This window comes from Danio rerio, chromosome 11, assembly GCF_052040795.2.
Source record: "Danio rerio strain M-AB ecotype USA chromosome 11, GRCz13ab, whole genome shotgun sequence".
Classification (NCBI taxonomy): domain Eukaryota; kingdom Metazoa; phylum Chordata; class Actinopteri; order Cypriniformes; family Danionidae; genus Danio; species Danio rerio.
This window is the reverse complement of record NC_141031.1, coordinates 7,108,212-7,132,164: the sequence shown is the minus strand read 5'-3', so window position 1 is coordinate 7,132,164 and position 23,953 is coordinate 7,108,212. Positions and strand designations below refer to the sequence as shown.

The 23,953-nt window shown below is 39.8% G+C and overlaps 3 protein-coding genes across 10 annotated transcripts in view; 2 read left to right on the top strand and 1 right to left on the bottom strand.

Annotated features, from left to right (window-relative positions):
* The window catches only part of si:ch211-253b8.5, a 43,961-nt gene extending 39,621 nt beyond the window's left edge, over window positions 1-4,340 (top strand). For all 4 annotated transcript variants that reach the window (XM_087273180.1, XM_087273177.1, XM_087273179.1 and 1 more), the window contains 2 exons: window positions 894-2,812; window positions 2,865-4,340. In XM_087273180.1, the coding sequence (XP_087129306.1) occupies window positions 894-1,129 (236 nt within the window). In that variant the 3' untranslated portion in view covers window positions 1,130-2,812; window positions 2,865-4,340. The remainder of the gene's footprint in view (window positions 1-893; window positions 2,813-2,864) is intronic.
* Window positions 1-23,953, bottom strand: part of ranbp3a (RAN binding protein 3a) — a 1,280,039-nt gene that overhangs the window by 163,476 nt on the left and 1,092,610 nt on the right. The window lies entirely within an intron of this gene.
* The window catches only part of cdh27 (cadherin 27), a 34,922-nt gene continuing 17,678 nt past the window's right edge, over window positions 6,710-23,953 (top strand). Inside the window, exons 1-7 of one of the 4 annotated variants that reach the window (XM_087273140.1) lie at window positions 6,710-7,116; window positions 8,883-8,983; window positions 18,259-18,375; window positions 18,454-18,603; window positions 18,681-18,825; window positions 21,306-21,469; window positions 23,625-23,756. In XM_087273140.1, coding sequence (XP_087129266.1) covers window positions 8,978-8,983; window positions 18,259-18,375; window positions 18,454-18,603; window positions 18,681-18,825; window positions 21,306-21,469; window positions 23,625-23,756 — 714 coding nt within the window. In that variant the 5' untranslated portion in view covers window positions 6,710-7,116; window positions 8,883-8,977. Of the gene's footprint in view, window positions 7,117-7,735; window positions 8,984-15,320; window positions 15,455-17,102; window positions 17,203-18,258; window positions 18,376-18,453; window positions 18,604-18,680; window positions 18,826-21,305; window positions 21,470-23,624; window positions 23,757-23,953 lie in introns of those variants that run through there. The other 3 variants (XM_087273142.1, XM_087273139.1, XM_087273138.1) reach the window with 3 other exon arrangements.

Sequence of the window (23,953 nt, the reverse complement as noted above, 5' to 3'; positions counted from 1 at the left end):
CGAGGGAAATCCTCCAGCCTTCCCCGACAACAGTTCATCAAACTCGGCTTGGCTCAGTCAGAAGCACCGCTGAAAGTCTCCGTCATCCAGGTTAAGTTTCTGAAGGAGTTTATGAGCTCACAGAGCTGGATGCACCTCTGAAAGAATGTAGTGGACTCAGACACGACTCTAAACGTATTGACGCTGTTTTTCAGTCTTCATAAAGCACATAAACACTGTTATTTTCTTCATAAAATCCATGTTATCCATTTAGCTATGAAGTTAGAGTCTTCGGGCAGACAGAAGCCCTGCCCATCACGCGAATCCGCATCTGTTCTGAAGTGAATTTGACACGCGAATGAAGCGGGGTTTGACACGCGAATGAAGCGAGTAACCTTAAATGTTCACGCGGCTATTTACACGCGAATATCGCGATTTATCTGCGCGTTCCGCGTCTGGTGTGAACACAGCATTACATATTGCAAACCAACATTAGTCACACAGTGGACGATATTAATAATAATAAGAGGTTTAATATGTATTAATTAGATTAAAAGCCTTTACCATTTGGTTGGGAGTGCAATTGCTGGTATTTAAATGTTTCTGTTACGTCACTTTTGGTTCAGACAACCAAATTGCTTATGGCTGGAATGTTGTCACATGAGTTTAGGACACAGTATCAGAATGATAACGGCAGCCAGAAGAGAGAACCATGTCCCGTACATAGACATTGCATTATAAACGCCTCTATTAAGCTAATTTTTGTTGTAATTTGATGCAAAGATGATATAAGTTTTATAAATGTTTTGTTTTAAAAAACTTTTGAGGATTTACATCACCGTCTTGTGAAAAAGGTCTAAAAATGATAATGGCGAACAATGTTGTACAATTAAATTCTTCTTCTTCTTCTCCAGATTTTGGCCAGATTTCTCCAGATTTGCCCTTGAGAATTCCTGATCCCCGTGAGATCAAGTCACGTATGTTATCTACTTCCTCCAACTCTACCTGTGACAGTCAGCCCTCCAATGAGGATGGATCAAACACTCCTGTTGTCCAATCAGATGACGAAGACGTGCATGAAGAGGACATGTTGCGAACAGTGTCCACAGCCAACCACACTGCAACAGAGGAGTCTGTCCTCCCATTATAAACCTGCCTTTTCATTTTTCTGGAGGTGTAACATGACTGTTTCAGGGGTGGGTTGAGTGGGCTAGCCATAAATCAATCTATTACACACTTCATGAACACTTGTGGAATTCAAGGTTCTGATTACGCCACACTGGGAGTGTCACGCTCTGAAAGACCTGCATTAATTTTGCACTGTCGCTTATGTTTAAACATTTTACTACCACAGGTACCTCCAGGTATTGTAACACCACCTACACACTGCCAACATTTTTCAGTTCTCTTTACAAAGGATGTTTCTTTTCTGTAGAAAAACAAAATACATCACTGTTTTGAATTAAAGGGGGAGTTTATCTAAGACAAATGAAGATTTACTCACTGTTTACTCACATGTTTTCAACCCTTTATGAGTTGTTAAACTCAAAATAAGTTCAAGAGTTCACACTTAGCTGATGATTGATAATAAAGCTAGTTTGGCGTGCTGTCACGGGAGATAGCCCTGAGCTTATAAGATCCTCGAGTCCTGGGTTCCCTCCCGTTGCAAGGCGAGAGGGGAGTTTGAGCTCAGGTAGATCTCGATGACTCCCCCTCCTGCTTATTGTAGCTAAGTATCAGATATGGATGCTGAAAGGTGTACTCAGAGTTTGGCTCAAATATTTTGGATTAATTGATTAGAGTGCTTGTTTTTGAACTGTGGGAGGAAACCGGAGGACGCGGGGAAAACCCACAGGGAAAACGAGCAAAACTCTGCACAGAAATGTTGCATGGTTTGGAAAGGAATTAAATCAGGGGCATTCTTGCTGTGAGGCAACAGCACTAATTGCTGGCCACCGTGACGCCCGTTTGAAAGGAGGGAAAGTAGGGTTGGGTCGGGTCGGGGGGTTTCTTAAAGACGAAGATATTGAGATGAGAAAAGTCTGGTTATTTATAGTGAGTTAAGGATCGTCTGATAGGATAATCAGTCATTAGCTAAAGTTGGAACAGCTGTGAACAATCGTAAGCACGTGATCCTCTCGAAATTTGTTTATAAATGAACTTCACGTATTTTGAAGAAAGCTGAAAGCCATATATCTTGGTAGCAAATCCAAATAACATGGAAGTCAATGGTTACATGTTTCCAGCTTTCTTCAAAATATCTTCCTTAGTGTATGACAGAAGAAAGACACTCATAAAGGGGAACTTTTTAGCTGAATTATCCCTTTAAATCAGTTGAGGTAAGCATGTGAGTTTCACTTCTAATTGAAAAATAAAACTAAACATGTTTTTTTTTTTTTTTAGATAAAGAAGAAGCTGTTTGTTTACACCATCAAAAATGACAATAACTCACCTTTATGTCTTCTAAATGCTTTTATTTCTGTCTTCCATTGGAAATTCACACAACCCAAAACATTTAATATCATTTAAAGATCATAAATGCAAGTAATCTACATTAAGGCTGTGCGATTTGGGGAAAATATCTAATTGTGATATTTTAAAATTAATTTCTTTATGTTTTTGACTGATATTGTGATTTCGATTTGCGTATGTTGGAAGCAATATTGTTAGACCTCCCGCTCCTGTCCAAAAACACACCTGTTACCGACCGCTACCGCGCTTTATTCGGAAATGTATTCCCGTGCCGAAAGAAATCTGCTTGGGCCCTGCAGACCCAACACAATCTCACAGCAATTCGTAACTTTTTGTTTTAGTGGCTAATTCGTATGAATTCGTACGATCAAATACGTACAATTTTGTACAATTTGCTCATCCCCCAATGGCAGTTGGGTTGAAGGGTGGGGTTAGGTGCAACACCTCCTTTTTAAAATCGTACAATTTCGTACGACTGAACTCGTTTAAATTCGTACGAATTAGTCACTAAACTGGCAAAACGTAAAATACTTACGTTTTCTCGTGAGATCAGGCTGGCAGACCTCTAACCCCTTCCCCTTGGCCCTTACAACCGAGGGTTAAGGGGAAGAGCTTCAAAATTTACCCCTAAGAATTGGGACAGCACTACAGCACCTGCACACGTCATCATATGTCATGTGTTTTTTAAAAAGCAAGACGGCAAAACACGTATGCGGTTATAATTATATTAAAACATGTGTTTGTTGTAAAAATTCATAATAATGACAAAAATACTAATTTGTGGATCTCCTTACCTCCGGGTGCAGCTGTGTCTGGTGTATTCTGGTAAATTTTCTTACCCCTTTGTTTTGAGTGTGGTCCTGAAAAATCTTCCCCCTCCCCTTAGCCCTACGCCTTCAAGCTAAAGAGAATTGGGACACCCCTACCCCTTGGCGTGAACAAGCAAAACGAGGGGTAGGGGTAAGGGAAAGGACTAAGGGGTAGAATTGGGATTGGGCCTAAGACTTCCACATACAGACGTCATGCACACATTTGGTCTGGGTGGAGAAAATCAAATATTACATATACCATTTCACAGCCTCTTGCGATTAGCTAATTGTAATGTTTTAAATTGCGATTGCGATTAGATTTCGATTCATCGCACAGCCCTAATCTGAATGATTAATTAAGTGGTCGAGTCAAGGTTTTGTGCTGTGATGTGTGTTATATCATTAAATAATTTTATTTAGGGGTTTATTTACCTTGATTTCAAAACAACATTGAATTGGTATCAAGCATGACGCCAAACAATTACCTCAAAATGTAAATCGATTTTGATGTCAAAACCTTGACGTCCATTTTACATCCACACATTTATGCCATTTTGACCATCAGAATAACAACTTAAAAGTTTATAATACAGGTAAAACTTTATTTGCCTGAAAGCTTCAAGTACAAATTTAAACTGAATTTTGTATTCCTAAAATACATGTAAACTACCAACCCAGGCTTATTCTGAAAAAGTAGCCCTATATACATTTCTGGAGACCACCAAATATGTCCCAGGAGGTATGTTTTTTGACGTTTTTGTTTTCACGAATCCCCCAGATTTATGTGAGAAGAGCAGGCATGAATGGCAATCGCAAGAGAAATTTGAGATCTCAAAAAGCGTACACAGCGGCCTCTGGTGGATTTGTGAAAACAAAAACTTCACCAAAAAAATTTACCTCCTGGGTTGTTTGGTGCTCTCTAGAAATGTATACAGGGCTACGCTTTCAAAATGAGCCTGTCTCTTTAAAGCAGCCAAGAGGTTTTGTTGTAATGTTTCTTAAAATTATGTTTAATATTTAATAAAGTATTAAAGTTGTTAAATCACGTGGTTGCAGTAACAAATAAAATGTTCAAATGTCTTATTTGTCTTGCATTAGTTATTGATTAGCTTCACATCAATAATATATTTTTGGGAGCTACTTCTGTTTGCAGATGCGGTTTTACAAAGTTGAACTTAAAGGGCACATATTTGACCTCTTTTACAAGATGTGAGATACGACTTTGGTGTCTCCAGAATGTGTCTGTAAAGGTTCAGCTCAGTATACCTATCAGATTATTTATTATATAATGTAGAATCTCCCTCTGTTTTTGTCTGAGGATAACGTAGCTGTTTCTGTAGCCTGTGGCTCTAAATGCAAATGAGTTGCTTCTCTCCACCCACCGCTCCCACATCCATGTCTGCTTCTAATGCGCTACGTCAGATAAACAGCAGTCAGTGGTAGAGAAACACAGATAAAGCTAAAATACAGCTCATAGTTAAAAATACCAAGCCGCCTAGTAACTACTCAGAACACCTTAGCAATTGCTTAGCAACAGCTTAGCGATCACCTAGCAACGCCTTTGTAACCACTTAGCAACCACTCAGAACACCCTAACAACGCCTTAGCTTTGTCCTAGAACACTTTAGCAACCTCATAGCAATGCCAGAGCAACCAATCAGAACTCCCTAGCAACTACCTTAGCAATGGCCTAAAACATCTTAGCAATCACCTAGCAACAACCTAGCAACGCCTTAGCAACCACCCAGCAACCAATCAGAACATCCTATCAATCACCTAGCAACAACCTAGCAAAACCTTAGGGACTGCCTAGCAACACCTTAGCAACCACCTAGCAATACCTTAACTGTGACCTAGAACATCTTAGCAACCGCCTAGCAATGCTATAGCAACCAATCAGAACACCCTAGCAACTACCTAGCAACACCTTAGCAACGACCTAAAATATCTTAGCAATCACAGCGGCATCTTTGCAACCACCTAGCAACCAATCAGAACACCCTACCAACCACCTAGCAACACCTTAGCAACAACTTAGCAAAACCTTAGGGACTGCCTAGGAACACCTTAGCAACCACCTAGCAACACTTTAGCAACCACCTAGCAACACCTTAGCTATGATCTAGAACACCTTAGCAACTGCCTAGCAACGCCATAGCAACCAATCAGAACACCCTAGCAACCACCTAGCAACACCTTAGCAATAACCTAAAACATCTTAGCAACAATGCCTAGCAACAACCTAGCAATACCTTAGCAACCAATCAGAACACCTTACCAACCACCTGGCAACAACCTAGCAAAACCTTAGGGACCGCCTAGCAACCCCTTAGCAACCACCTAGCAACATCTTAGCAACCACCTAGAAATGCCATAGCAACCACCTAGCAATGCCTTTGCAACTACTCAGAACACTCTAGCAACCACATAAAACACCCTAGCAATGCCTTAGCAACTACTCGGAACACCCTAGCAACCGCAGAGCAACACCTTAACAACTACCTGGAACACCCTCAGTTCAAACTGCAGCAGATGGTCTTGTCCATGCCCGCATGCCTAAATGCATTGAGTTGCTGCCATGTGATTGGCTGATTAGAAATTTGAGTCAACGAGCAGTTGGACAGGTGTACCTAATAAAGTGGCCGGTGAGTGCACTTCTCTTCAGCAGTGCTCAGACATCATCTTGTCTGTGGAATTTGGTTCACAGGAACAGAAGAATGCCACACATTTTCGTTAAAACATAGTCAGAACTGCTCATTTGAACCTGCACAAACAGCAGGCTAGCAGGTGTGCTTGTAAAAAGTGACAGTGTGTTCATCAACAGTCAACTGTGATTGGCTTTGTGGTCGTAAGCAAGCGCTTCATGTGGTTAAAGGAATGTGGTGGGGCATCTGGGAAACGTTAATGAAAGACGCAACAGAGATGTCAAAATGGCATTTTGACATGATATAGTTGACTTAATTAGGGTTGGGCTAGCATTTGTGATTACATAAAAGCTTTTCTTGTCAATCATAGATAGTTTAAGGAGTGCCACGTCCCAAGGATCCAATAATTTGGTGTACATATAATCTAACAGTTGTGGAGTTGAGGGAATAATAAACCTAAAATTGGCAATTATTGAATAGTAAAACCAAATATCATATTGTTAAAACATTGTAGTAGTAGTATTAATACTCGCTCTTTAAAAATAAACAATCATCCATTTAGAAAAAGATTATTTAGTTTAAAAAAACTTCCCAACAAACACACAACGTTGCCTCAACGTAACGACCTTCCTATAACGTTGTACCATTTTTGTAGACAGATTGAGGATCTGTGTGTTGCTGAAGGTTGTCACAATGTTGCCATTAAACGGCCGTTATTTTAGGTTGTGCCAAAGAGCGTAGAATCACCAAGAGGCCACTCTCTAGTGTGATTTGGGAAACAGCCACTAGATCACGCGGCGGCCATTTTGGAATGAAAACTCCAACAGAACAACAGCATGATATAAGTCTGTAAGATAAACTATTGAAAGTGCTGATGATTGTGATAGTAAGTGTTGTATTGTCGTCTTTCAGGTTGTATCTCAGCTTTAATGCGCTTTTTAAATGAAGAAATAAAAAACAAAGCAGCTGCTTGCCATTACGACAGCATTAAGATTGAGTGGACAGCCGATAGCTTTCAGTTTAAAATGGCCGAATCCTTGGCTGTTGCTGTTTGCAATGGAACGTTCTATTGAGTGTCGCCTTTTGGTGATTCTAAGCTCTTTGGTTGTGCTTAGGCAGCATGGACGACCACTGTACATAATTTACTCGTCGTCAGTGAATCAAATTTTAACAGACCGTTCAGCGTCTCATTCAACAACGACAGAGGAGATGTGAGTATCGCTTTTTTTTCCTCTTGCTAAATACGTTATCAGTGATTATTTGTGTAGTCCTCCCTGCTGAAAAATCCATCTTAAACCAGCCTAAGCTGGTTGGCTGGTTTTAGCTGGTTGACCAGCCTGGTTTTAGAGGGGTTTTGGCCATTTCCAGGCTGGTTTTCCAGCTATTTCCAGCCTGGTCTTAGCTGGTCAGGCTGGAAAATGACCAGCTAAAACCAGCTTGACCAGCCTGGTTCAAGCTGGACACAGCTGGTTTAGGCTGGGCTCTCAGCCTGTTTAGGCTGGTCAAGCTGGTTTTAGCTGGTCATCTCCCAGCCTGATAGCTGGAAAACCAGCCTGTAAATGCCCAAAACCCCTCTAAAACCAGGCTGGTCGACCAGCTAAAACCAGCCAACCAGCCTCTGCTGGTTTTAGCTGTTGTATTTCAGCAGGGTTGTTGTGTCAACCTCTTATCTGTCTTCTTGTTCACTGCCTATTTTGACTTGTGGCTGCTGTGGATCCATCTCTTAACTGGATTCTCTGTTGGATTTCTTTCTCTGACTGCTTTTTCCTTACCAACGACTACATCTGGTCCTCGGCTGTACTCCGCGGTCGGCTGTATTCTCCTGTCCAGAGCTTCAATGTAGTATCTGCATTTTAATGAATGAATGAATGAATTAATTTATTAAATGATTAATATTTTAATGCCTTCTCTTTTTACTTCTCTTGTTTGTTTACATATGTTTGTTATAAACAGACAGACAGACAGACAGACAGACAGACAGACAGACAGACAGACAGACAGACAGACAGATAGATAGATAGATAGATAGATAGATAGATAGATAGATAGATAGATAGATAGATAGATAGATAGATAGATAGATAGATAGATATTTTTGCAACATTGTGCTAATTGTCTTTTCATTGGGCTGGTGTTTTTTAAAAAACTTGAATTTTTCACTATAAGGCAATAAGCACTGGCTAGTAATGTAGAACTTGCTGGACTGATCATCACAGGTAGGTGTGGCCGGTGAATGGACAATTAAATGACACCTGGTTTGGCTTCAGGGCCAGATTAACATAAGGGCTAGAGGTTAGAGAATGGGCCCTGAGGCTTCAGCCCCACACAGAGGCTCTGGGTCCACTGAAGGAGGGGTCCCTGATTGGCCGGACAATTTATTAATTTACACCATAATGCTAGGAAAAGTCTACTTTCATTATGCTGTCTCGTGTCAATAATGTGAAGTATTCTTTTCAGCTTGATAGTTTCAAAACAGAGGGCACTATACCTGGGAGTGACTATAACCCAATCAGAGTTTTAAACAGCAATAATTTTACCCTCAACAGCAACCAAAAACGCGCCTCTTAATACATTTCTAGATAGCACCAAAAATGTTTTTTTTGTAGTTGTGATTTCATGAATCCACCAGAGTACGCTTTAACAGATCTCAAATTTCTGTCGCAAGTGCCATTTGTGCCTGCTGTTCTCAGATAAATCCACCAGAGGCCGCTGTTGAGTGACTGACCGATTACCCCACCCACCCCCTTCCCTAAACCCAACCAAAAGTGTTTGCAAAAGCACCACCTGACCAGCACCCACCAACTTCCCTAATCCCAACTGACAGTTTTCAAAAGCAATCCAGAAAAAGAAAAGCCTGTCAGATTTTAACACATTTTCAGATTTTACCACATTCTCACCCTGTTATTTACTTGTTTATTTACTTTTTTTTTGGCTTCTGTTTTTGTCTTACCTGCTTTCTGGAACCGTTCTTTGCTAGATTCAAACCCCAATGTCAAGGTCAGCTCCTCTCTCTGTGCCTCAAGATGTACATGGTGAGCCATTGAACAAACTGGTAACAGTGGAAATGCCCATATGGAGGTAAGCGGTCAGCTGTTAGCATGAAAAAGAAACAACATCATATCGCCCCATAGTGTTTGTTTTAAAGATGAAATGCAGCCATATGTACTTCTGGCTACACAATTCACCATCTCCAGAAATGTATATCGGGCTACTGTTTCAGAATGAGCCTATGTTGCCCAATAGGGTGACGTGTATGTGTCTGTCTTATTTGTATATGTGCTATTTGTTCCAGAACAGTCATGTATTTCGGGTCTTTTATAACCATGAGGAACACATAATGAAAGGTAGACAAACAAGTTCGTCAAGAACAAAAATGATCATTCAAACACTGTGAACTTGCAGTAAAAGAAGCCTGAATAGGTGGAAGCGCTCCCTCAGACGTGCACCCGCCCAATCCTTCCCTCAGGTATAATTGAGACAGTGTATGGCTCTGGCTTTAAGTCTAATTGAGCCAGTTAAAAAGTTTTAAAGAACATTTTTATGAATGGTTTTTATCATTTGTAAAGTTTTTATCTAGGCTACAAGAGTAATGATGAATTATTTGTCTGAAATCAGACAATATCTGATGCTAAATAATTGATGCTAGCATGCTGTAATTGAAGGCTCTTTTGAAATTAGAAGCATGTGTTTAGAAGTACTCATTTAAAGGTTCAGGACACCCTGGAGAACTTTTTTTTTTAATTATTAACATATGTGTGTGCGTTGAGCATCAGTTAAGACAATGTTAGCACCAGTCAGCTTTAATTGTGGGGAAAACTGGCTAATTTTGAGCTTTTGTCAGCTAATTTCAGCTTCCGGGTTTGAAATGATTTTTGCGTCGGTTTCTCATTATTATTCATAGCGGAGTTATCCTATGAGAAGAGCCGGCTGCTTAATTATTCATGAGAGCACATGCTTTCCGAAGGCAAGGCATGCCAGTTTCAAGCAAGCTGAGAGACACGGATCCACGGCACGCAGTAGCCGTTCATGAAGGCTCGTATGTGTTTGTTTCCATGATCCACGGGGTGTGTTGCATGTTTTTCCCCGCGATCTTGTCAGCGCCGATCATACAGCAAAGCTGTGTGTGTGCTGCAAGCATTTTTGTCGGGAGAGCAGCACGTGAATTAGAGAATGGCGGACGTTGACTTTTATCAGGAGTTCGTTTACATTCAGCCACATCGTCGTGCTGCTGTGTTTGCCTAAATCCTCTATATTACCAGCAGAGCTAATGGTTAAAATAGGCAGGTCAGGAGACCTGCTGCACTGAGTCTGCATTCAAGATCTATAATTTAGACCTGGGGATCAGGGAGGATCCTCATTTATAGTGTTTACATGAACACACTTATCTTTATAATGATACAAATTGTGGTTATGTGTATATGAAATTACGAATAACAAATGTAGCAGGGCATTAAATCACTGTTCATTTCTTTGCATTTTAACTTTGTGAACTATAAACTCATGCGTCTCCTCACGGTTTGTGTCTCATTTTGTGAGCTAACTGTCCTCCCCTGCTGGCCACGCCCACTCCTGCCCCATGCTCGCGGAGCTCCACGCCCATTAATCATGCATCTTTTGAAAAAATTCTGAAGTAGACTTTAACCGAAAGTGGGGGGTGTCATGGCCCTTTAAGAAATATTGCATTATGTTTGAAGTTCATTATGTGATTAATGTGTGGTGTAACATTTATTATTATTATCACTAAAACATTGATTTACATAAAACTTCCCTTTCTTACTATAAGCGTCATATAATAAGAAACATATGCCTTCCTTAATTTTATTTTCTTTTTTATATATTTTCCAAATGATGTTTAACAGATCAAGGAAATTTTTACAGTGTGTCTGATAATATTTTTCCTCATGAAGAAAAATTTCTTTTATTTTGGCTAGAACAAAAAGCAGTTTTTAATTTAAAAAAATTACGGTCAAAATTATTAGCCCCTTTAAGGTATATTTTTTAGATAGTCTACAGAAGAAACCATCAATAAACAATGATTTGCCTAATTACCTTAATCTGCCTAGTTAATCTAATTAACCTAGTTAAGCCTTTAAATGTCACTTTAGGCCCTATCATACACCCGGCGCAATGTGGTGCAGGGCGCAACGCAATTGTTGTTTTGCTAGTTTCAGCTTGATGCAGGAGTCGTTTTGACGTTTTGCGCCACGCTGTTTAAATAGCAAATGCATTTGCGATCATATGTGCGCCCATAGGCGTTCTGGTTAAAAAGGAAGGCGTTCTGAGGAGCATTGCTGGTGCGTTGCTATTTTGAGAAACTAAAATAGATTTTTCAATAGACCAGAACTGGTCTATTGTCCAGCACAGAGCGCGTTAGTTGGGCGCCTCACTTACACACTGCTTAATACACACAAGATGTACACTCTCAGAAACAAAGGTACATGAGCTGTCACTGGACTGGTACCTTTTGAAAAGGTACAAATCTCTACCTAAAAGGTCCATATTAATACCTCAAGCGTACATATTCATATCTAAAAAGTACAAATGTGTTCTTCTTTAAATTTAAAGGTACTCATGTACTTTTGAGGTACCAATATGAATCCTTCAAGAACTAATGTGTACCTATTCCAAAGGTACCACCCCAGTGACAGCTTGTGTACCTTTATTTCTGAGAGTGTAGAGCAATACGCAATTATCTTATAATGAAAAAGAACTAAAATATTGATTGTATATAAAGGATATAATAAGGATATATATAGGATATAAATATAAAGAATTAAAATATTACAAAAAATATTATTTTCTAGCCTACATAAATATAAAAACCAAACTTTCTTGCCTTTTTCCTCTCGAGGGGCTTTTTCAGTTCATTCATAACAATTTGCTTTTGTATAATGTTATTATTATTAGCAGTATTATTTATTATATCCATATTTATATTTGTTTTATTAAAAACAAGCGTAGATTTGCCCACCTGTCAGGTTTCAGACCATATGGGGCACAGCATGTGTATTTGGATATAACTCAGCTTTCTGACCACACTTCATATTATTGTTCATTTATTTGTTTGCTGGAAATTAGAACTGAATTTAGAAATAGTTTTGAAACAAATCTTTGCGCTTAACAAATGAAATTAATTATTTATAGACTAATTGATGTCTGTGCGTACAAGTTTCCCTATCCACGAGAGTGAAAGTAAGAGTAGATAATGAGGAGGATTATCTCTCATTCTTGCGCTGCAGATGCTCTGTTTAACTGTTTTCTTGCTAGTGAAACGCTCAGTTTTTCCACTTACAAAGTCGTCATGTAAATAGCAAATGCACTGTGGCGCGATGCAACTGGCTCTTAAAGGGAATGGGAGATGAGACTCTGATTGGTTTATTCTCAAAACACACCTATAACTCATTAAGAGAATAAGCTCAACCCTTTTAGAACAGGCGCAAAGTGGATTTTTCCGTTCTTAATTTAGCAAAAGTGGATTCCGACACGTCCTGAATGCGTTTGCGCCCTGCGCTTTGCACTTTGCGCATGGATCATCAAAATAGAGCCTTTTAAGTGTCTTGAAAAATATCTAGTCAAATATTATTCTGATAAATATTATTATAATAAATATTATAACTGTCATCATGGCAAAGATAAAATAAATCAGTTACTAGAAATGAGAAATCTGTTGAAAAAATCTTCACCCCCTTAAACATAAAATGGGGGAAGAAATAAACAGGGAGGGCGGGGGGTGCTAATAATTCAAGTGTAAATCCTGGCTCTGAAATCTAATGCTCTAAAGCAGTGGTTCTCAAACTGTGGTACGTGGACCACTAGTGGTACGCAGGCTTCCTTCTAGTGGTACGCGGAGGAATGAAATAAGTCATGTACATGCTATACACAATTCAAAATTCATCAAAAATGATGTATATAATATGCCATATATGACATATAGCTTATATTTCTGAGGTAATCTGCTACGTTTTTTAATGGCAGAGTTGTAGCTGCTTTACTGGGCCTACTACACTACTGTATTTCAATACTGCTCATTTTGGTGGTACTTGGAGAGACATTTTCTTTCTGAGGTGGTACTTGATGAAAAAAAGTTTGAGAACCACTGCTCTAAAGAGATCTGGGTGTCAACTGTGACGAAGTGGGCCTTGAAGCAGGGGAAAGAAGAAAAAAACCTGGTGTCTGGTTAGCCTGGGTGTCACACTCTGCAGCAAGCGATGATTCTGTATGACTGTCAGACCTATTCTTTGCAAAGCATAAAATCTTTTTGGAAGTAAACCTTGTAAGATTTTGAGTGAAACAGAGTATGAAGAGGAAGGGCTTCAACTTTTACCCCTAAGAAATGGGATAGCACTACAACACCTCCACACGTCATCATATGTCATCGCCATCTCTTACTTCATATGAGATTATACCGAATATTATTTGGTATTTATCCTCAGGAAATCACAGAAGGCAACGATATTATGTTATCATAACAATGTATTGTGGCAATAAGACCATAACTGAACTGTGCATTTTCACCATGGCCATATTCATCTATGGAAACACACGAAAACAACATTACCATTATAGCAGGCGATGTAAAAAGGTCATTCCAGCCCCTAGACTTTTCTGACAGGGGATTTGAGTGTCATCGAGTGTCAGATGTGAAAGTATTTTGTGGTAGTGCTGTACAGGCGTTACTATTATGGATTATAGATTATGCCAAATTTAGCAGTTTTAATTTAATTGGTGACGATAAACATGAACGTCGTTATGAATGTATTAAAACGTGTTTGTTTGTTGTAAAAATTTGTAACAATGACAACAAATTTTAATTTGTGGATCTCCTTACTTCCGTGTGCAGCCATGCTGTTGTTATTGCTAGTGTATTCTGGGAAATACCCCTTGGTTCTGGGTGTGGTCCTGGAAAATCTCAGTTTCAAGGGCTGTCTAGCCCTTCCCTTAGCTCTACACCTTCAAGTTAAAGAGAATAGTGACACCTCTACTCCTTCACGTGAATGCGGAAATAAGTGGTAGAGGTAAGAAGGACAGGGCTACGGGGTAGAATTGGGATTGGACCTTTGTCTCTTGATCAGTCTCTCTATTTAAAATTGCCACGACAAATTTTTTTTTTTGCATGTGTAGAACTTTATCCAATAAAAAACAAAATATATATATATTAATAAAATATTCTACAAATCATCGACAATTCTTGTAACACGGGAAGTGACGCTAACAACTGAAGTAGGATCCACGTGCAGGTTTATTCAGTGTAGTCAGGCAAGCAATGGTCAACACAGGTGCAAACAGATGTATAGAGGCAGTCCAGAATTGTAGTTAAATAATAGGCGAGAGGACGTAAGGCAGGCGGCAGACTAAAACAAAAAGGCTAACAAGGCCAAGGTCAAAACACGGAGAAACAAGACTATAGGAAACACGTTGTAATGTCACTATACATATGAACAAGATTCGGTAATGGGAGTGAGTGTGTGTGCTGCTTAAATAGTGTGTGTAATCAGTCTTTGACAATCCTCAGGTGGTGCGAGTGTAATCAGTCTAAATGAGGAAGCGTGTGTGTGGGCCAAGTGCATGTATAAAGTTGTAGTCCATTTACAAGCAGATTTGTAGTTCCATGAATGTGAATGTTGTCCAGCGACCTCTGGTGGTTAGAGGTCGCTGGTGATTGTGACAATTCTATTCGATTGGAAAATTTGATAACGTTAATTAGCAAATAAGAATAATTAATATTAATATTATTACACTGTAAAAGCCAAAACAAAAAGTTAAGGTAACTCAAACAGTTTGAGCAAACCGACTGCAACAAACCATTAAAGTTCAAAAACGAATACTAATGAGTGAACTTACTTCTTTTAAGCTGAAGTAATGAGGTATTGAATTAACCCATTACCGTCAACACTGAGTACAAAACTCTTTTCAAATGAGTAGAATTAACTTTCAGTGCATTTTGAGTTAACTACACTCATTTCATTTGATAAAGTTGACTGCTGGGTTTTACAGTGTATTCCCAGGGCCCAATTTGTTCTTAATCTGGCCCTGTTTTCTTTTTTGCAGTTACTTTATTATAGTTATGGATTTGGATGGCAATCAAAGGATAAATACTCTACAAAAATCTCAAAACGTTTCAGTAAAAAAACAAAAAAACTTAATAGTTTTCACAAAATGAGTTTTGCTTTGCTGTTAGGAGAATGTTTCAAGGGCTTTATGCTCAAAAATGTTTCCGTTTACTAGAAAATCCGCTGTAAAACTGTTTTGAAGTTTGTTCTGCGACAACTTATTAAACTACACATTCTCTCTGCCCCTATAGAATGTGTAATGTCTGTCCCTATAATGCCTACGTGTGTACAAAGCATACTATCTAACACAGCCCCAGGGTGTAGTTACCTGTACTTCTGCACTACACAGGTATGACTGTGCTCTCAGTCTAAAGCAGAAGCATGTCTGAGCAATACAGTTCATGGGACTCCATTGCCATTTAACTTTACTTTGGATTCTACACTGATTGGGGAACTGAGGATTTGGACCACAACCATGTTGACCTATCTGGTGCTTGTGGTGAGTGCGGATCGTGTCACAGTTATCTGTTTTAATTCAAGATTAGTAAGATCTTAAAATGTTGATTTATTATTGTCTGGTATTATTTTTTTTATTATTAAAGAAATTAGGTTATTTACATATTAAAATGACTTCTGTTAGTTGATTCAGTCATTTTTATATCTAATTAAAAAACTAAATAGATGGAGTCAAAATTATTTGTCTTACGCTCTTATAATAATACGAGAGCAGGGGCGATTACTTCTCCAAAGATACACATTTGGATTTATATAGGTATACCTCAAAGAAGCGTGTTGGTACCTTTGAGATAACAATATTGACACTTTTTTTTAAAAGTTACCGCCCTGATGACAGCTCTAGTACATTTCTTTTACCACATTAAAACTTTTTTCTTCTTATACTTTGATGTTTGGTGTCTGGATCTACAATCTGTGCTGGTGAAATCCAGCTGTTAAATATTTGATGTAAACCTGTATTCCTGTAACATGAATCCCTATCTGGGAGATATGTTTTTGGGGTCAGTTGAGATATAAACCAGCAACAAAGGACAGCCAAGGCTTTCCCAAACCTGTTTCACAACTTTGAATTCTCTTAGGTAAACATATAAAGCCCAATCTATCTCAAAACAGACTCAAAAAGGTGTCCTTTTGACCCTGCATTTCTGAGAAAAATTACCCAAAAGGTTTTTTATTTGGACAATTCCATTTTGTGTTTGGGTCTAAGTGATTGACGACGTAATCTCAACAAACAATGTTACACTTTGTTTCACAACAAATGACTTTGAACACTCCTGTTGACTTAGAAAAATTTTCCATGACCATTCTGAAAATATACATTTATATATTTATAAACATAAATATACATAAATGTTATATTTATTTATGACATTATAGATAAATATATATAATATATTTAACAGTGTTATATATAATTTAGCTGTATTACTATATGCAATGTTATATGTGCAGCTGTTATCTGCAAATTGGCATTTAAAGTGTGTTGTTAAATATATGTATATGTTTATAAAAGTGTTTGGCAAGTAGTGATGTTGGTTCCACAATTATTATTATCAAGTGTTCATGAGATGGATTGCCTGAGGGAAGAAACTTCTGTGTCGGGTTGTTCTGGTGCTCAGTGCTCTGTAACGTCCACCAGAAGGTAAAAGTTCAAAGAGGCAGTGTGCTGGGTGTGAGGGGTCCAGAGTGATTCTGCCAGCCCTTCTGCTCGCTCTGGATAAGTACAGTTCTTGGGGTCGGCGCCAGTGGTGCCAGTGGTTAGTGCGTCGACACATGTACTCAGGTGCTCACGTCGACCCGAGTTCGATTCCGCCTTGTGGTCCTATGCCGATCCTTCCCCTCTCTCTGCTCCCCATGCTTTCTTGTCAATTCTCTCAACTGTTCTATCTAATAAAGGTGAACCCCCCCCCCCCCAAAAAAAAAAATCATAATATAAGTACAGTTGGGGAGTATGGAGGGTTGTACCAGTGATTCCCTCAGCAGTCCAAACTATTCGACATGGGCTGCGTCCGAAACCGCATACTTCCATACTATATAGTACGCTAAAATCAGTATGCGAGCCGAGTACTATGCCTGAATTCATAGAATTCGAAAATCAGAATGCGAGAAGTACCCGGATGACTTACTACTTCCGGCGAGATTCTGGAGTGCGCATCCCATGCACGCTGTGCTATATCATGATGCCCCGCGAGAGAATTCATGAATGGGAGTGAATCTACGCAACTGACGCAGGTAGGTCACGTGACCATGACAAAATGGCGGATGTAGTACGTCCAAATTCCATTCATACTTTTCACGTTCATACTGTACAGAACGTACTTTTCTTACGACCAAGTAGTACGTTTAAATTCAAATGCAGTACCTACTGAGTGGTAGGCGGTTTCGGATGCAGCCAAAGACTTTGGAGGCCGGATTTGGTAGCTGAGCTAAACCAGACAGTTATTGATGTGCAGATGAAAGATTCAATTACGGAGGCTGGGTTGTGGTGCGTTTCAAAATGGGAGAGATTTGCATTCTATTTTAACGTCAGGAAACTTAAAAAAGAGACTTATTGTATTTCTATCACTCCAATATTACAGCGGACACACTATACCTGCACACAGTTCTGTCCAAACAGCTTACAAAAGTTGATTTCTATCATAGGTGCCCTTCGAAAACAACCCAACTGTTAAGGATTAAATAAAACTAAAATAATATGATTTATTTTGTAATGGTGTAATATTGGGGCGATGAAGTGGCGCAGTAGTTAGTGCCGTCGCCTCACAGCAAGTAGGTTGCTGGTTTGAACCTTGGGTCAGTTGGCGTTTCTGTGTGGAGTTTGCATATTCTCCTTGCCCTCGCGTGGGTTTCCTCCGGGTGCTCCGGTTTCCCCCACAGTCCAAGGACATGCGGTACAGGGAAATGGAGTAGGCTAAATTGTCCGTAGTGTACGAGTGTGTGTGTATGTTTCCCAGAGATGGGTTGCGGCTGGAAGGGCATCTGCTGTGTAAAAACGGGCTGGATAAATTGGCGGTTCATTCCGCTGTGGCGGCCCCGGATTAATAAAGGGACTAAGCCGAAAAGAAAATGAATGAATGAATGAATGAATGAATGAATAGTTCATCCGCTGTGTAAAACATATGCTGGATAAGTTGGCGGTTCATTCTGCTGTGACAACCTCAGATTAATAAAGGGACTAAGCTGACAAGAAAATGAATGAATGAATGAATGGTCTACTATTTTTATATTTTCCATCATGTCAATAAATGTAATGTTTAAAGCCATAACCAACTGTTTTTTTTTTGAAAGGGACTAATAAGTCTGTGCAGCACGGAGCCTCTCAGACGCAATAGAAGATCCTGGATTATAGACTCATTTGACATTGTGGAAGAACACCCAGGACCTTTTCCTTATGAACTGGGGCAGGCAAGTAAAATTTATATTCGTTTATCACACAACCTGCCATAATGTATTTTTAAAAATAACATCCCTCAAATAATCTAGATCAAACTGGATCGTAAATATTTAGTGGAGTTCGGGCTAAAGGGCAAAGGCGTGGATGAAAACCCAAAGGGTGTCCTGTCTATTGATTCCAAGACAGGAGTCATCATGGTCCACCGTAAAGTTGACTATGAGCAGTTCAGCATTCTGATGGTAAGAGGAATCTGATGTTTCCCCAGATGTTTATCTGTTGGTATAGGTTTAAAGCTTACGCCTTTATCCCTTCAAAGCTGACCTTTCAAGCGAGAAACAAGTCCAACTCGGCTATTGACACACAACTAGGCATGGAGGTCAACATATTGGACATCAACGACAACCCGCCGGTCTTCCAGAGAAAACTCTATGATGTTACTGTAAATGAAGCAGCAAAGCAGGGTCAGTATAATTGCTTGTATTTTTATCAGATATAATCAGATGTATTTTAGATTTCATAAATTAATTTGGTTTATTTAGTCCCTTTATTAATCTGGGGTCACCACAGTGTATGTTTTACGCAGCGGATGCCCTTCCAGCTGCAACCCATCACTGGGAAACACCCATACACTCTCATTCACACACATACACTACGGACAATTTACATAATCCAATTCACCTATGTCTTTGGACTTGTGCGGGTAACTGGAGCACCTGGAGAAAACCCACACCATCACGGGGAGAACATGCAAACTCCACACAGTAATGCTCAAACCTGCGACCTTCTTGCGGTAAGGCGATTGTGCTAGTCACTGAGTCACCATGCTGCCCAGCCAGTTCTCCCAGTGTTGGCATGAGTTTCCTCCGGGTGCTCCAATTCCCCCACAGCCCAAAGACATGTGGTATAGGTAAATTGAATGAGCTAAATTGGCCGTAGGTCGATGCAGTGGCGCTGTAGGTAGGGATGTCGCCTCAAAGCAAGAAGGTCGCTGTTTCGAGCCTCGGCTGGGTCAGTTGGCATTTCTGTGTGGAGTTTGCATGTTCTCCCTGCGTTCGCGTGGGCTTCCACCGGGTGCTCCGGTTTCCCCCAAAGTCCAAAGACATGCGGTAAAGGTGAATTAGGCAGGCTAAATTGTCTGTAGTGTATGAGTGTGAATGAGTGTGTATGGGTGTTTCCCAGAGATGGGTTGCGGCTACAAGGGCATCCACTGCGTACAAACATATGCTGGATAAGTTGGCAGTTCATTCCGCTGTGGCGACCCCTGATTATTAAAGGGACTAATCCGAAAATGAATGAATGAATGAAATTGCCACAGTGTACGAGTGTGTGTGAATGAGAGTGTATGGGTGTTTCCCAGCACTGGATTGCGGCTGGAAGGGCTTCGCCATGTAAAACATATGTCGGAATAATTTGTGGTTCATTCTGCTGTGGCGACCTCTGATAATCAGAGACTAAGCTGAAGGAAAATGAATGAACAAATTATTTAGAATTTTAGGAGTGTCAAACAATGCAGTGGCGCCGTAGGTAGTGCTGTTGCCTCACAGCAAGAAGGTCGCTGAGTCGCTGGTTCGAGCCTCGGCTGGATCCGTTGGCATTTCTCCCTGGGTTTGCGAGGGTTTTCTTCGGGTGCCCCCACAGTCCAAAGACATGTGGTACAGGTGAATTGGTTAGGCTAAATTGTCCGTTGTGTGTGTGTGTGTGTGTGAATGAGTGTGTGTGGATGTTTCCCAAAGATGGGTTGCGGCTGGAAGGGCATCTGCTGCATCAAAACGTGCTGGATAAGTTGGCGGTTCATTCCGCTGTGGCAACCCGGATTATTAAAGGGACTAAGCCAAAAAAAAATGAATGAATGAAGTTGTATACTTCCATACTATATAGCATGCTAAAATCAATATGCGAGCCGAGTAGTATGGCCGAATTCATAGAATTCGAAAATCAGTATTCGAGAAGTACCCGGATGACTTACTACATCTGGCAAGATTCTGAAGTGCGAGAGAATACATGAATGGGAGTAAAGCGACGCAACTGACGAAGGTAGGTTACGTGACCGTGAAAAAATGTCGGATGTAGTACGTCCGATTTCCATTCAGACTTCTCACGTTCATACGATATAGAATGTACTTTTCTAATGGACGAGTAGTACGTTTAAATTCAAATGCAGTACCTACTGAGTAGTAGGCGATTTCAGACGCAGCCTATAGAATATACAATGCAGAAGCCAATCAGTGATCGGTATATGACGAATAATCACTATGGAATGACAATTCTCCTGGGGAGGGGCTCGCACTAGACATGACGTTCTGCAGGTTTTGTGTTATACGAACATTTAGAAATTAAAGCGACAGTTGTTTAATTTTATTGGTTATTCGTTATATGAAATGTAATCGTAAGCTTGGCAAGTAGTTTTGGAGAATTTGATGTCTCCCCATTCAGACAGAATGCCCGAGCATGTACTGGAAAAAACGTTAGAGTGTAAAACATGTGCTGGATAAGTTGGTGGTTCATTCCGCTGCGGCGACCCCTGATTAATAAAGGGACCAAGCCGAAAAAAAAAGAATGAACGAAAAATCGCAGCAAAATAAAAGATCGCAATGTCAGATTTTTTCCAATAATGCTCAGCCCTCCATAATATTATATTGTACATGTTTATTCCTAAATTGTGCATTTGGTAAATGTTTTATATTTTAAAACTTAAGCTGTAATCAAAGAAAATGTTTTCAAATAATCAAACCCTTGATGCTTTACCGTTTTAGCTACAGAAATCAAACTGAAATAATGTCACTTTTGAAGTGTCATCAGTTCCTATTTATTGTAATTACAGAAAGGAATGGCTGGGTGCAGTGTTTAGATTGTTTAGGCTTTCTTTGAATTAAATAACTGAGTATGCAGGCAGATGTGTAAATAACAGAAGAGTAATTTTCTCTATATTATCTGGTTCCAGGTGACTTTATTGTTGGTGTTTTAGCCATTGATAAGGATGCAGCAGGAACTCCGAATTCCACCATTGATTATAAAATCATTTCTGTGTTGCCGACTACTAAAAATGTGGAATTCTACATCCAAGACAGCGGAGCAATATCCTTTAAAGGATGCTTTGATTATGAGGTACTTATGCAGACATTATTCAAAAGTGATGAGATATACAGTTGAAGTCAGAATTATTAGCCCCCTGTATATTTTTCCCCCAATTTCTGTTTAATGGAAAGAAGAATTTTTTTAACACATTTATAAACATAACAGATTTAATGAATACATTTTAGTAACTGTTTTCTTTTATCTTTGCCAGGATGACAGTACATAAATATTTTACAGCAGAGTACAGTGCATTCGGAAAGCATTCATAGCGCTTCACTTTTTCATTCACTTTTTTATGTTACAGCCTTCTTCCCAAAATGGATTAAATTCATTTATTTCCTCAAAATTCTACACACAATACCCCATAATGACAATGTGAAAAAAGAGTTTTTGAAATTGTTGCAAATTTATTCAAAATAAAAAAATCTGAAAAATCACATGTACAGAAGTATTGCTCAAGACTTTGTTGATGCACCTTTGGCAGCGGTTACAGCCTCAAGTCTTTTTGAATATGATGCCACAAGCTTGGCACACCTGTCTTTGGGAATTTTTGCCCATTCCTCTTTCCAGTAACTCTCAAGCTCTGTCAGGTTAGATGGGAAGCGATGACATAAAGCTATTTTCAGATATCTACAGAGATGTTCAATAGGATTTAGGTCTGGGCTTTGGCTGGGCCACTCAAGGACATTAACAGAGTTGTTGTGAAGCCACTCTATTGATATTTTGGCGGTGTGCTTTGGGTCATTGTCCTACTGGAAGATGAATCGTCGCCCCAGTCTGAGGTCAAGAGCACTCTGAAACAGGTTTTCATTCAGGATGTCTCTGTACATTGCTGCATTCATCTTTCCCTCTATCCTGACTAGTCTTCCAGTTTCTGCTGCTGAAAAACATCCCCACAGCATGATGCTGCCACCACCATGCTTCACTGAAGGGATGGTATTACCTTGGTGATGAGCGCAGCCTGGTGTTCTCCAAAAATTAATGCCTGGCATTCACTCCAAAGAGTTCAATTTAGTCTCATCAGACCAAAGAATTGTGTTTCTTATGGTCTGAGAGTCCTTCAGATGCCTTTTGGAAAATTCCAGGCGGGGAGTGTCTTCCGTCTGGCCACTCTACCATACAGGCCTGACTGGTGGATTGCTGCACAGATGGTTGTCCTTCTGTAAGGTTCTCCTTACAGAAGAATGCTGGAGCTCAGACTGAGAGACCATCGGGTTATTGATCACCTCTCTGACTAAGGCCCTTCTCTCCGATCACTCAGCTTAGATGGCCGGCCAGCTCTAGGAGGAGTCCTGGTGGTTCCAAACATCTTCCACTTATGAATGATGGAGGCCACTGTGCTCGCTGAAACTTTCAGAGCAGCAGAAATTGTTCTGTAATCTTCCCCAGCCTTGTGCCTTGAGACAATCCTTTCTCAGAGGTCTACAGACGATTCCTTTGTCTTCATGCTTGGTTTGTGCTTTGACATGCAGTGTCAACCCTTAGAGCTTATATAGACAGGTGTATACCTTTTCAAATCATGTCTAATCAACTGGATTTACCACAGGTGAACTCCAATTAAGCTGCTGAAACATCTGAGGAATGGTCAGTGGAAACAGAATGTACCTGAGCTCAATTGAGCTTCACTGCAAAGTCTGTAAATACTTCTGTACATGTGATTTTTTTCAGGTTTTTATTTGAATAAATTTGTAATAATTTCAAAAAAATCTTTTGCACCTTGTCATTATGGGGTTTTATTTGTAGAATGTTGAGGAAATAAATTAATTGAATCCATTTTGGAATAAGGCTTTAACAAAAATAATGTGGAAAAAGTGAGGCGCTGTGAATACTTTCCAGATGCACTGTATTTGAAAGAGAAAAATGGATTAATAATTTTGACTTCAACTGTATATAGGTTGTTCTTACAAACCCAGTTCATTCAGACCATAGCATACTACGCCTTAGCCTATGCATGCCAGTAAAATCTGTGTGTCATGCTTTAGCATTGGAATATTGCAGTAACTAGACATGAGCCATCATGTTAGTGCCCTAGAGAACAACAGACATCACAGTCCAGTCTCAGTGTTAAAGTAACAAGCAAAAACCTGCCTTTACAATATCTTGACATTTTTTCGGATGATTTAAGGTTAACATGCACATTTTATTACAGCATGTATGTGGGAGTCTAACTGGTTTTCTTTCTCAGGTGGCTAGTAAATACACTATAATGGTTGAGGCAAAGGACCGTGGAGAGGTTGTAAAGTTGTCCAGCACAGCAACTGTAGTGATCAACCTTCAGGATGGAAACAACCACATACCGGTCATCACAGGGCAAACGGTTAGTCTTTGTCTGTTCAAAATATTGGAGATTTAATTGAAATATTTGTTTATATTATAAGTGTGTGAATGAGTGTGTATGGATGTTTACCAGTGATGGGTTGCAGCTGGAAGGGCATTCGCTTGATAAGTTGGTGGTTCATTTCAGTGTGGCGACCCCAGATTAATAAAGGGCTGAAAAGAAAATGAATGAATATC